The sequence below is a fragment of the Sycon ciliatum genome, chromosome 9 (genome assembly GCF_964019385.1).
Source record: "Sycon ciliatum chromosome 9, ocSycCili1.1, whole genome shotgun sequence".
Taxonomy (NCBI): domain Eukaryota; kingdom Metazoa; phylum Porifera; class Calcarea; order Leucosolenida; family Sycettidae; genus Sycon; species Sycon ciliatum.
This window is the reverse complement of record NC_088651.1, coordinates 6,133,563-6,147,695: the sequence shown is the minus strand read 5'-3', so window position 1 is coordinate 6,147,695 and position 14,133 is coordinate 6,133,563. Positions and strand designations below refer to the sequence as shown.

At 49.0% G+C, this 14,133-nt stretch overlaps 2 protein-coding genes across 2 annotated transcripts in view; both read left to right on the top strand.

The window, feature by feature from the left end:
• Positions 1–6,797, top strand: part of LOC135825367 (methylmalonyl-CoA mutase, mitochondrial-like) — a 19,720-nt gene extending 12,923 nt beyond the window's left edge. The window contains exons 11-20 of the mRNA XM_065338102.1: positions 820–903; positions 1,245–1,350; positions 1,852–1,943; positions 2,479–2,523; positions 2,903–2,977; positions 3,279–3,431; positions 4,082–4,222; positions 4,888–5,015; positions 5,724–5,812; positions 6,053–6,797. Coding sequence (XP_065194174.1) covers positions 820–903; positions 1,245–1,350; positions 1,852–1,943; positions 2,479–2,523; positions 2,903–2,977; positions 3,279–3,431; positions 4,082–4,222; positions 4,888–5,015; positions 5,724–5,812; positions 6,053–6,126 — 987 coding nt within the window. The 3' untranslated portion in view covers positions 6,127–6,797. The remainder of the gene's footprint in view (positions 1–819; positions 904–1,244; positions 1,351–1,851; positions 1,944–2,478; positions 2,524–2,902; positions 2,978–3,278; positions 3,432–4,081; positions 4,223–4,887; positions 5,016–5,723; positions 5,813–6,052) is intronic.
• Positions 6,798–12,630: 5,833 nt separating this feature from the next.
• LOC135824572 (uncharacterized) overlaps positions 12,631–14,133 on the top strand; it is a 51,683-nt gene continuing 50,180 nt past the window's right edge. Inside the window, exon 1 of the mRNA XM_065337304.1 lies at positions 12,631–13,253. The gene's annotated coding sequence lies outside the window, so the exon portion shown is untranslated. The remainder of the gene's footprint in view (positions 13,254–14,133) is intronic.

Below are 14,133 nucleotides of genomic sequence, written 5' to 3'. Positions count from 1 at the left end.
TTGCTGACCCATGACCATGTTGATGTTGTTGTTCATGCAGGTTGCTGATCCATGACCATGTTGATGTTGTTGTTCATGCAGGTTGCTGATCCATGACCATGTTGATGTTGTTGTTCATGCAGGTTGCTGATCCATGACCATGTTGATGTTGTTGTTCATGCAGGTTGCTGATCCATGACCATGTTGATGTTGTTGTTCATGCAGGTTGCTGATCCATGACCATGTTGATGTTGTTGTTCATGCAGGTTGCTGATCCATGACCATGTTGATGTTGTTGTTCATGCAGGTTGCTGATCCATGACCATGTTGATGTTGTTGTTCATGCAGGTTGCTGATCCATGACCATGTTGATGTTGTTGTTCATGCAGGTTGCTGATCCATGACCATGTTGATGTTGTTGTTCATGCAGGTTGCTGATCCATGACCATGTTGATGTTGTTGTTCATGCAGGTTGCTGACCCATGACCATGTTGATGTTGTTGTTCATGCAGGTTGCTGATCCATGACCATGTTGATGTTGTTGTTCATGCAGGTTGCTGATCCATGACCATGTTGATGTTGTTGTTCATGCAGGTTGCTGATCCATGACCATGTTGATGTTGTTGTTCATGCAGGTTGCTGATCCATGACCATGTTGATGTTGTTGTTCATGCAGGTTGCTGATCCATGACCATGTTGATGTTGTTGTTCATGCAGGTTGCTGATCCATGACCATGTTGATGTTGTTGTTCATGCAGGTTGCTGACCCATGACCATGTTGATGTTGTTGTTCATGCAGGTTGCTGATCCATGACCATGTTGATGTTGTTGTTCATGCAGGTTGCTGACCCATGGGGAGGCTCTTACATGATGGAGTCTCTAACTGACGAGGTCTACAAAGCTGCACTGGATGTTATCAAAGAGGTCAGTGCCCAGGTGTCCACTGTACAATAGACACATGCATGATATGGTATCAGTGCCCAGGTGTCCACTGTACATTAGACACATGCATGATATGGTATCAGTACCCAGGTGTCCACTGTACAATAGACACACGCATGTTATGGTATCAGAAGTAGTGACAGGCCTGACTGTATGTGCAGGTACAACTTGTGTAGATGTGGACCGTCTAGCTGGACCGCTGCTGGTATGTCATCTTGTAGACAGTCAAGCTTTTCCCAAAACATGTTTGTATCTGCGTATGTGTGTGTGTGTGTGTGCGCGCACACGCATGCGTGGGGTCATGCGTTTTCTTCTTGACCCAGGTTGATGAGCTGGGTGGTATGGCCAAGGCAGTGGCATCCGGTATGCCCAAACTGCGCATTGAAGAATGTGCCGCCAGTCGCCAAGCGAGGATCGACTCCAAGGCCGGTAAGGCCAAGCTGGCCGGGTTATCATTGCCATTGTGTCTCGGAGATGTCATCTACTTGGATTGTCATGAACAGCTACCGCTGTGTCTTGGAGATGTCATCTACTTAGGTTGTCATGGGCAGCTGCTTCTGGTTCTGTTCTCCTTTTGTTTGTTACAATCATATGTACTGTACTAGTATTTCACCGGTTATATGTGGACCCCGGTTATGGGTCGACCCCGGTTACAGGTCGACCCCAGTTACAGGTCGACCCCGGTTACAGGTCGACCCCAGTTGTAGATCGACCCCGGTTATAAGTCGACCCCGGTTATAGGTCAACGCCAGGCTTCGCTTTACTCGTTCATTATCAATTATGGTTTCACCCCAGTTGTAAGTCGACAACCCTTTTTTGATTTGTTTTTTAGGTCCTACAAGGTCGACTTATAAGTTATAACCGAACAATATGGCGATGCTGTGACTAAACCAGTGATGTTTGGTGTGTTTGTGTGTTGGCCGATTGCAGAGACTATTGTCGGTGTGAACAAATACAAGCTGGAGAAGGAAGATCTCATTGATGTGCTGGAAGTTGATAACACGTTTGTTCGTGACCAGCAGGTACGGACAGCTCTGTGTGCGTGGGGGGGGGGGCATGTGTGTGTGCATATGTGTGTGTGTGCACGCGCGTGTGTGTGTATGCACGCGCACGTGTGTGTGTACATCGTATTACTGTTCCAACTGTGATTGCTCATTACATGTTCAAAGACTGCAACTTTGGCCAGACATGATCATGTTTTGTTGCAGTATTGCTATATCTCTTTCCCAGCCAGTCTTACACCTCCGCTGCAGTGGTTTAGAAACAAAAAACAAAAACACGATGTCTAAGGAAGTTGTTTGCTCCCACCCTGGAGCTCGTGCTTTCCCCGCCGACTTGACTTGACACGTGACTGACGCACGACTGCTATCCAGAGCACACGAGAGAAGTCCCTCAAACCTTCAACTCGACAAACCTGCAAGAAAGCACCACTCCCTGTTTTAAAATATACAGTGTTTCGGGAGACATCATGTCTTGTGATGTGACTGCCCTGTGTTGTGTGATGCCTTGGGTTGTACTTCGAAGTAATGCTATGTGACTCTCATTGATCGTGTGTAGATTTCACGGCTGAAGAAAGTACGGCAGGAACGAGATGAGTCCAAGGTGAGTCCTGCACAGTACACTCTGTTCCCTGTGCGTGCAGTGAGCATCTGAAAACTGCTGGTAAAGTTCTTTTCAGCACCTGCATTGTGTGCCTGTACTATACGAAATGGGTATACATGTATTCCATTCTACCATGGTTGCTTCATCTCAACTGATTTATTTGCCGTCATTTGACGTGCCAGGAGATGTTGTCTCAATATATATATTTTAATGCTGGGTGTTGTTGCGTTTTCTCTCAACTACACTCGAGTCACTTACCTACATATTGAAGCAGTCTGCTCTCACATCATGCATGGTGTTCTGTGTTTGTAGACTTATCATTTCTTGCCTGGTGTTCTTCTGTAGACTCATCACTTCTTGTATGGCGTTCTTTTCGTAGGCTCAAGCTGCTCTGGATGCGCTCACACAAGCTGCCACCGATGAAACGAAGAACCTCCTCGCGCTGTCAATGGAGGTAAGTAATTGCCTTTTGCAGCTGGCGCGGTAGGTAGTCTTCGCTGTGTGTGCAGGGGCGTCAGAACCGGTGCGGTAGGTCCGGCCAAAGCCATACCAATAATTTTATCTTGTTGTTTTGAAGCAATAAAATATGGGCTATATCCCAAAAATTATTTCCGGGGAGGGGCCCGAACTTTGAACCTTCATGGCCGTGCCAATGTCGAATACCTTCCGACGCTCCTAGGATTTCACAGGTGCTTCACTGGGTGACAATGAATTATTCATAATGACATGATATGACGTGATGTGCTTGTGTATAGGCTGCTCGCTGCCGGTGTTCGGTGGGTGAGATCTCCGACAGCTTGGAGAAGGCTTACGGCCGTCATGTGGCCACGTCACGCCTTGTTTCCGGCCCGTATCCTCGGGAATTTGCTGAGACCGGTGAACTACAGAAGGTTATTGAACACATCAAGGTGAGATACGGTATTTTCCGGAGGATACATACATTGCATTAGTTACACGCATATACATTCATACACACGCGCGCGCACGCACACACACGCGGACACGCACAGAGTCTTTACAGTGCTCGATCGAGAGAGAGAGAGAGAGAGAGAGAGAGAGAGAGAGAGAGAGAGAGAGAGAGAGAGAGAGAGAGAGAGAGAGAGAGAGAGAGAGAGAGAGAGAGAGAGAGAGAGAGAGAGAGAGAGAGAGAGAGAGAGAGAGAGAGAGAAGGTACACCACAAACCTTTAGACATATGAATTTGCACATATACAGTCTACATGCGTATGTATAGAGAAGGCAGCACAGAAACGGCAGTGGTGGTGGGGCCTGGGCAGCTCGTCCGACCGTGGGTCTCAGAGTCAACGCTGGGCAGATGCACCGGGAGGGGTGGTAGCTTAGGAGATAAGGGATGGCGCCAGCGCGATCATAGTATGCAATGCATATCTATGTGTAGCCCTGAACTTACCTGGTGTGCAAAACTGTGGACTTCCTTACTTTGCGCTATTTAGTTGGCTCTTCCTCATGTTGTTTGTGTCTGCCTCTGCCCGCATACTCTGTCAACTCAGTTGTCTTTTCACTCACTTTGTTTGCGTCTGCCTCTGCCCGCATACTCTGCAGAAATTCAGTGAGGAGGAAGGCCGTCGACCGCGTATCCTCGTGGCCAAGATGGGACAGGATGGGCACGACCGAGGTGCTAAGGTCATCGCGTCCTCGTTCGCTGATGTCGGTTTTGACGTGGATGTTGGACCTCTGTTCCAGGTACTACACACGCACCTGGTCGCCAGGCATACTGTACCCGCGGCGAGGCAAAAAGGAGCCTTAGTTCTCTCATTTGTTTCTACACTATCTGGCATACGCTCTCTTCACACAAAGCCATAGGTGATGGATTGCTCATAGCTGTACAGTGGCCAGTGAAATCTGAACAAATTTACCCCAAAGACGACACTGGGTTTAGAGTTTGGATGTGCCATCGCAACCATTTGAGAATTTGTGTTTTGAAAATACACGAGGGTGGGTAGGTATGAGGCAATAGGTGTTGTTCGACATGCACCGTTGTCTGCAACAGATGTTTGCAGTGTGTGCGTGCATCTATGTATTTGCTGGGTTGGGTTGGGAGGGGGGGGGGGGCATTTTAATTGGTATGAATTCTTCAGTGACGTCATCACCACACTAGTTACAGTGCTGGCAACTGAAATCCGACCCCTGAGCGGTGGGTTCACATTCTTCTAGCGGTCTCTGTCTCGTAGTTTTACCATCCCGTGTTGGGTCTTTGCGATGTGAGCGCACCGCTCAGGGGGTTGGATTTCAGGTGCCAGCACTGTATTAGTGGTGTAGGCTTTCTCCATTGCACACTACAGTACTACATTGCTGTTATCAGCCTGTCCTTGTCTTTCTCCTTTGTCCAACTTTCCCCCCGACTACAGACACCGGAGGAAGCGGCCCAGCTGGCCATCGACTCCGACGTACACGTTATCGGTGCTAGCAGTCTGGCTGCTGGACACAAGACACTGGTACCCGGCCTGATTGAAGAGCTCAAGAGGCTGGGAAGAAGGTGAGAAACAAGCGCCAGAGCCTTCACAAACACCGCATGCCTTCGGTGTGTGCTCTTGTACGGTACTTTCCAGAGTACAAGCCTCACTGGAGTATAACCCGCATTAAGATGTTTGGTTACGAAATACAGCCCTCTACCCTGTATTTCACGGTTCCTTTGACCATATAACTGTTACTTGCAGCCACTTTTGGGGGTAAATTACGATTGTTTTAAGTGCGGCGTATACTCCGGAAAATACGGTAGATCCCATCTTGCTGCGTTGCTCCCAGTCATCTTGGGCCTGAAAGCCCTGCAGTGCTGTATCGAGCAAGAGCAATCTGCTTTTTCTGCTCATCGAAAATGTTCTGGTTTCAAGATAAGCTGTGATGTTTCGCCTGATCTTATCCGAGTCAAGCATTGTTGCGGAGCGTGCAGGGTGCATGTCGGAGCTGCTTTTTATTTTATTTTATCTGTACCAGTTGGGATAGTGTTGCCCAATGAAGTCTATTCACTGCTCGGACCTGCCTGCAAAGTACGGGACACCGCACGGCCCCAGCCCTGTGAAAACTGGACTTTGCACGCAGCCCCAGACGTATGGATACTGGACTATGCAGTGGTGCGTGGCGGGCGCGTAATCCATTCACGCGATCGTATTTCCTTTGACCAGCACTGCACATCGTTGACCTTGGTTGTTTTGTCCTATGTATCTTTGTTCTTCCTTTCGCACAGTGACATATTGGTGGTAGCAGGCGGCGTGATCCCTCCACAGGACCATGATTTCTTGTATGAGGCTGGTGTGGCACTAATCTTTGGACCAGGTACGTGTTTCAGACAGTAGAGCCATGATGGCGGTGGTAGCACAGTACTGGCCAGAGAAATGCAACCTCAAGAACATGCCGGGGGGGGGCTACGCTAAAGCTTTCAAGTGCCAGATTCGGCTGTTTTACAGTATTTGAATGTATACAAGTAGGGTGCATTGCAGGTTGTAGGGTTGTATGCAAACTCACTCACTCTCTGTCTTCTCTGCGTTTTCTGACCGTGGGTGTGTTTCTGCATAGGAACACGTATTCCCACGGCGGCGATTGAAATTGTCGACATGCTGTGGAAGAAGACACGAGCTGCCGAGCTGTAGACTTGCAGAGTAGATGTGAAAGATGCGACAGATTTGTATTAGCTCACTTGCACAAGCAGCAGGTGTTTGTTCAGCGCAGCTCTCCAAGACAGTTCTAGAAGCTGCCGTTTCAATCAGCCCCGTTGCTACTAGTGCTAATATTAGTCTTAGAATGAAATAGCCATATTATCTCTTTCAAGGTATTTTTAACTGCTCCTCCCTGGACTGCTGGTGCTGGTGTAGGTGCTGGTGCTGGTGCTGGTGCTGGTGTAGGTGCTGGTGTAGGTGCTGGTGCTGGTGCTGGTGTAGGTGCTATTGCTGGTGTAGGTGCAGGTGGTGCTTGTCTCACTGACACGGTCCAGCCGCTGCTCCAGTGAGCATTCCATGTACCGGTATGCGTTGCTTTTATAGGATTATTGTTTTTACTTTCACACACAAACACACGCATGCACACACACATGTACACACGCACGCACGCACGCACACACACACACACACACACACACACACACACACACACGCAGACAAAAAAGTATTGATTTCGTTGCTCACATGCCCAACTTTTAAATATTTGTCCAGGATGTTTAATTCCTTCCCTTGTCTTTAAAATTCGAGACATCCCGGGTCCATTTCTCAACATGAAAAATAGTTAATACTTGATCCGAAAAGAAACTATGACTGCATGATTTTCAGCTATTGCCAGATCTTGCTTTGTTGTGTGCAGCTTGGTACAGTGCAGCTCAGTACAATGCAGCGTCGTGCAGTGCACTGCACTGCACTGCGGCACGAGTGCGCAAGTAAGATGAGTGGTTCACAAAGAGCGTGAGCCAGTCACTGTTTGGCGCACTGTCTTCAGTACGCCTGTCACACTCTGTGTACAGACTCTAACAGGAGACCACCACGAGAAAACGTTCTTAGAGAAAACAAATCGGTCCAGTGATGACGTGTGTATACACAGATGCATGCACATAATCTGTCCCGCCGGAACCGGTCCGGTTGGTCTGGTTATTACCGGACCAAATTGGTGGCCACCAACGCGCGTTTCCTGTATGTCACGTGATTGTCACCTTGGAGCCGACCAATGACACATCAAACCGTGCGGGCTGGAAAGCGCGATCCACTGCCCGTCGTCAAGTAACGACTATTGGAAGCTGAAAAAATGCGAAAATTTAGAATTTGAAAATTGATCCTGTGGAGAAGAATTTTCTTCTCGCACATCGCCGGTCGATCTACGGTCATACGTATACTGTATGCATAATCAAGTAATGGGAACTTTTCGAATAATCGATTCGTCTGCTTGTAACGGTTTCTATTTAGAGTATTCGGTATGCGCGGTATAATCGTTGCACCCCTAGATTTGACTCAGCACAGCATCATGCCCGATACATACACACAATGACTAGTAGTAATAGTAGTAGTATATTATTTGACTAGGGAAGTCCCAACAGGCATGGCCTTGTTACAGGGAACCCTAGGTGAATCTTTGTGAGGTGAGAAAAAGTACCAGCAGATTGTGCCTCAACTGTGCATCTACTGTATGTAATACATAGACATGGAAATAAGACCAGCCTACGCGACGAGGCTAAGGGAGTGGGATATTGTAAATTTCGCAACTCTGTTTGAATGTTTAAAAGTGTTTAAGAATGAGGCTCAAGTTAACGTAAATAGTACCAAATTTTCGATATCAATGTTCTCAATGTGCTGGTTGCTATTGCTAGTAATTGCGCTATGCAATATTGGGAGAATGTTGAACTGAAAAGCAGTTGAACATCATGGAGGGGAAGCTAAATTGCTACCGACGGTTCAGTCGAAGATCTAAGGAAGATCGGTAGGATTCTCGGCTCATGAGACGCCCATAGGCATCCCGACGGCGGTATTGTCGTGGACAGCTGTGAATCATCACAAGTTGCCGGAGTGATGTGCACGCGTTGATGGCATGCACGAATGCAGAGATGTCGCGGTCGACGTCGTCGTCGGATTTCGTCGCCTGCACCTCCAAGTCTCCACGATCATTGAGCAAAAGCACCGCTATTTCAGACCATGCGCTACAAAGATTATCGGCCAAGACATCGATGCAACGAAGCAGCCCTTCCTGCTGGACACTTAAGGTTGATAAGTGTGTTGAGTGACGCAAGGCCTTGCAGATTGCACGCAGATCATGCCCACCAATGCCCTTGCAGTGCTGAAGACAAAGCACTTGGAGGCAGCGAACATCGGCAAGTGCCTCGGCCAGGAGCACTGCAGGGTTGCGGTCGCCATGGTCGGTGGTTGTCGCTGTTCCACTGTGTTCAGCATGTGACCGTTGTGTGCTGACTGGATGTGAGGGCATACTGGCATCGGTGAGATCACAATTAGTCAGACGGATGGCCTCCAGATGCATGCGCGATGACTTCACAACTGCCATGAATTGCTGCCACTGACAGTTACATTCAGCGATGTGCAGCACTGTGATGTTCTCACACTTCAGCATTGATAGTAGACACGGCATGGGAGTAACGGAACGTTGCCATTCACAAAAGTACACACTCTCCACGCTGGCGCAGTGCACATCGACGGCGACATCATAGGCACGGATGATGGCCGGATGGTCAGGACCCAGGATTGACATCTTCAAGCACTGAAATGCGGCGGCTAGGGTGGGCATGGGTTGACGGTCATCGTCATGGTGACGACATCGCTCGGCATAGCTGAGTACTGCTAGATCTAAGTTACGCCTGGAGTGAGGAGTGATTTCCTTGTGGAATGGACTCTTCACTGGTGTTGGATTACCACCGCGCATAGGAGTATGTAGAGACTGTGCAAGGACGTGTTTGCCCATGCATCGCAGAGCATCAGCCAGTGTATCGTACGTTGCATCAGGGCAGCGTTCCACCCACGTCAGCAACGTCGCTCTCAAGAACTGTTCACCGCTATCGGGCCGGCCGTACTTGCTACGGTTCTCCACGTAACGCACACTGCTTCTTCCGTTCAGGCTGTCGGATAGAAGCTCTTCTGCAAGACGGCAGCCTTCAAAGTCGTCCAAACCGGCACTCAACGACTCGAGCATATCCAGTGGGAAGACATCTAATGCCGCTGTTGCATCATGTGGGTTGTCCCATTTCTCGTCCTCGTCATTCGCAGCTTGTCCGTCAGAAGACTTTCCTCGCGTTAGAAGACCGTTGATCAAACAGTCAGCATTCTCCTTGTTCAACTGGGCTGCCAACAGCATCCAGAATGTCCGCAAGTGGTCGCTTTCGGGGCCCAGCAACTCCACCACACGGACAACACGTGCCAGTGTTGTTGCCTTCTTCACAGCCACGTAGCGAGCCGCCAGCGATTCTTGTAACGTCAAATGGCTGAACATCCACAGTCTGCCGTCGTTGCGACTGCTACTGTCGGCTAGCACGAGAAGGCCGAGAGCTTTAGCTTCTCTGGTGATCGCTCCCATCTGCAAATCAGCATCGGTGAAAATGAGTCGCTGTACCACAAGCATGCTGAAAGCGAATTTCCCAAGATCTAGAATGAGGGCTTGGACAGCTGGAGAAATCTCATTCCAACTCTTGTACGACTCACCAGCATTACGCTCGGCAACTTGGATGACCATCATATCAAAGATATCCGACAGGCATTTTGGCAGCATGCCATTGCGGCAGTGGAACATCTTGCACGTCTGCATGGCTAGGAATGGTGTGGCCATCATGCTAGCAAGGTGTTGATCCTGCCGTACTGCCTTCACCAGCACGGATATTTCGTCTACTGACCCCAGCACCTTGCCAATGTACTCCTCAACATCTTCTTCCCGAAAACCGACAAGTTCCACTCGGCGATCAAACTGCTTTTTGTCACTCAGGCTTAGCAGTTCAACACACGGCCGCGACGTCACCACCAGACGCAGTCCCTTCACACTGGACCCGTTAATGATGTCCTGAACAAAGCCACTGCAGTCACCAAGGCGGATCTCATCAAGCCCATCGAGCACAATACATACTCGATGAGCTTGCCAGCGTACAAAATCATCGATGCTTTTGCGCTCCTCTCTTGTAAACTCTCCCTTCTCATTTATGCCAAGCAGACCGCATATGTTCTTTGCCTTTCTCACCTCCTCGTTCCGTAGTTTCCGCGCTATCACCAGGTCAAACGATGTCCAGATTTCATTCCGGGCCCATTTCAATGGCGCCACTCTTGTAAAGACGAACGTCTTGCCACAGCCCGCGCTGGCAACAGCCAATATGCGATACGTTCGACCACCGCTGGAGAACTCCAGCATGATCTGCTCATTGTCCAGATCGAAGAGACTTTCAATGGAGATGTTCTCCAAACCATCGGCTGCCTTTGTGAAAACGTGTTCCACACGCCACATGTCCCCTGTTGAATCGAAACTCGCATTGGCGAACTCCTGCCGAAGCTCTGGCCTAGACAAAATGATCAGCTGTACCTGCACATCTGAAACGCTTGGTTCTTTGATCCCTTCCTCCACCATACCTTCTCCCATGTCCACGGTTGCGCCGACATACTCCTCAACTAACAAACCTTTCAGTCTGCGCACTGCCTCGGGAACCGTGTTGCTTGCTCCGGCGATGCATGCGGTGGTTTCGGAGCAAGTCGCCTCTCTGTTGCCGGACTCGCTAGCACTTCTCTCATCGCATCCAGCCTGGCAAAGACCTGATAGTGCTCCGCGAACAGCAGCTGCGTTCTCTTTGCCTGCCATGACTGCAAGCTGGAGACGCTGCAGTGGCGTTCCAACTACCTGTACAAGTAACAGTTACCGAGGCCAGCGAAGAAAACTGAACAAATGAAACAGCTCTTTCTCTGTACATGATTGTGTTTTCATGGCTAGGCGAGGGGACTTTTGACAAAACTCAAAAGGCAAGCACCTACTGCAGTATAGTACTAAACTAAGGGCTGAACTACGGGAGCAGGGAAATGGACAGGGAAAATCCCCTTGTCCATTTTTTTGCTACCTGACCGTATGCATTAGCAACTACATACCGCGCCGACATACATGTACATGTCAGGTAACATCGTCCTCGCACGCTAGACTAAAACTAGTAAAAGTAAAAGTAATAGTTAGAGGCTACATCTCTTCCTTGAATAGTGCCCTATCTCCAATATTGGCAGTAATGCCCATAACGGTAAGCAGGTAAGAGCCAGTGAAAAATGAACACCTACATAGTCATTGTATTATCTTGAATAGTGCCCCCCCCCCCCGCTTCTATTTCTAACCAAGTGCATGGCTATGCAAGTCAGTAATCATGGTAATAGTTTGGTGTTCTTTCTGTTCTTGTCGATGTCATGGAACTGGTGGTATCACGGTCAAAATCGCAGTTCCTGTTGCCCGTTCTGTTGAGTGGTGACAGTGTACAAGTACCGTACATTTTAGGCTCTGTTTGTCCGTTTGGCTTCTTTGTTTTATGCCGGATGACGTGAATGCACATGTACCAGAATTGAGAACAGAACAACGAGGACAATCAAGGCTTGTTTGCTGCTACTTCAAGTTTCATGCTCTCGCAACCACCAGGCAACAGTTGCCTGATGATTGCGAGAGCATGAAACTTGAAGTAGCAGCAAACAAGCCTTGATTGTCCTCGTTGTTCTGTTCTGTATTACGCTCTGCCTCCGCGGTGTTGAGCACTGTCAGCACACTGGGTACATCCTCCGGTGTACCAGAGAAAATAGTGCCCTCTCTTGAACAATGCCCCATCTGTAGCTGTGATGGACATTGAAAAAAAGTAATACTAATTGTGCCCCAGGGTCACTAATCGCGCGACTACGGTATTTTTACTGTCTTTGCAAGAGATGTGCTCGCCGATTCTGCCAGTCTTGGCAGACTTGGAAGTACATAGTCGGCGTGCCAGAATCGAAGTGGCTAGCTGTTTAGTTATCATGGTTATTCCATACCGGTATGCCTTATGGCTTATGCTAACACGACCGACGATACACTAGCGCAGTAGCAGATCATGCAGAAATCTACTGATATCTCCGAACCTACAGCATGTCAATACTGACGTGCCTACGTAGATCTACTATGTGTCACTGACTTCTTCGTCTTTGTCAGTTTGTGACCTAGAACCTGTCCATAGCCTGGGGAATATCAGCATCACGTGCAATGAAAACACTGAGAGAGACAGCGAGCCTCTCCCGCGGGACTGTACAGCATGCAGCATAAGCAGGGAGTAGATCCACCTGTCATCAGGTCATGTACAGTCATGTAGTCGATCTACAATCATAATCATTGTACTTGACTCTTCGTAGAAACTACGAACCGATTACATGATTCGTGAATGACGGGGGACAGGTTTACCGTCCCTCCCATAACAGTCGGACTTCTTTCGTAAACACATTCTTTGCGGTAAGATCTTGTCCGTACATGGTGATCGACTGGCGCACAGCGCTGTTTCTGCCAAAGTACCTGAGCTCAGTTTGATGTGCGCGATCACGGCCGGCCTTCGACGCGTCGTGATCTTGCGCGAGCCGTCCACTACTAGGCACTAGCTTCCTATTTTGTTAGCACGCAGTGTTCTTTCTCGCCACTTTCGTCTTTGTCTTTCACGAGGTGAGTTTCTGTTCGCCCCTCCTCCGACTCTTAGCCTTACTGTCATCTGCAAAGATGTATGGACTGTATTGGTGCACAAGTGCCATCGCTCGTCACAGCAACAGAATTGATCTTATCTTCTGACCTTGTTCTTCAGGCTCTCTAACTCAAGTTTGGCTGTCCTTGTGTGCTGCATGCAGAACTGGACAGGACGATTCAACACACGAGGCCACAAGAATCAAGTCTCCGTAGCTAGGTAGCAGACTTGGCCCACGAGTAGATTTCCACAGGACGATAGGTTCCAGTGCCAGTAGATCATCTAGACTACAGTACGGATCTTTGTACAGAACTGCCAAGGGTTGCACGTGAGGAGATGAGGGTTCCGGCGTTCGGGGATAAAAACATTTGAATGAATGATTTCGTCGCCCCACTGAATCCGTGTGTATCGTGGAGACGAACAAGAGCTGACGTCGGCTGCTGGCCGGAATTCTACCGCGTCGTTAGGGTGGATCGTATCGACCGGCGTCGAGACGACAGAGGGAACACCAACAGCTACGAATCCGGGCAGCCGCGTTCCGCCGCAGTGAACCTTGGTGAACAGTGTGCAAAGCTTTGCGGCGTCTCTTGTTTCATTCCGGTGAGTGTGTTTATTTTAAATAGACCAATCCCGAAAAGATTGTCTGGGTTCGTGAAAAGGGGCAAGCGTGCAGGCCAGCTCGTGTGAAGTGCATCGTTTGTATCTAGTGTGTATGTGACATCTCATGGCGGACGAGAGAGAGAGACTAGACGTTTGCTCGCCGAGCTGAAGCTAAAGCCAAAAAGGATTTGATGGAATCCTGCCAGCAGCTTGAATGTAAAATCCATGCGGGTGCGTACTGACTTCATTCGATCTATCAACATTTTCAGGTTGAGCTAGTCAAAGGACCGTTGGTACCTTAGGCAGACCCTGACGGAGTTAGGAGGCCAGCTAGCTCTCGGTGAGGAGAGGAACATTCGTTGTGGGGATCGACTCTCCGTAAAAAATACAAGCTACATTATAGCGCCGACTTACCGAAACAGCTACGATTTCAACTTACTTATCGATCTGCTGCTTTAAAACAACGTTCAACTATTTACAAGTAGTCCTGACTGTTGTAGTCTGACGCTGGAGTCGCATCGCCCACCTGCAGGTAGCTTTTGGAGCTGATGGATTTTCCAACTTGGACTTCTTCCGCAAACTCTCGCAACGTTACTACACTACCATGTAGATCTACGAGTATGCTGTGTTTCCGCTCGCTCGTGTCGACATGTCACCTTCATGTACCGGAGCAGGCGGAGGAGCTTGACGACCTCCGCTGACTCCAGGTTGCCGAAAACCCGCCGTCGTCTCCATTCTTATCGCGGGAGACATTCTCCCCTTCCAGGACCCGCGCATAGTTGTCGTCCCGGGGGTAGAGACTGTGTCGTCTTTCGAAATAGTTCTTCATCACGCTCCCACGAATGATGATTCTCATCATGAACACGTCCCGACGGTGTGA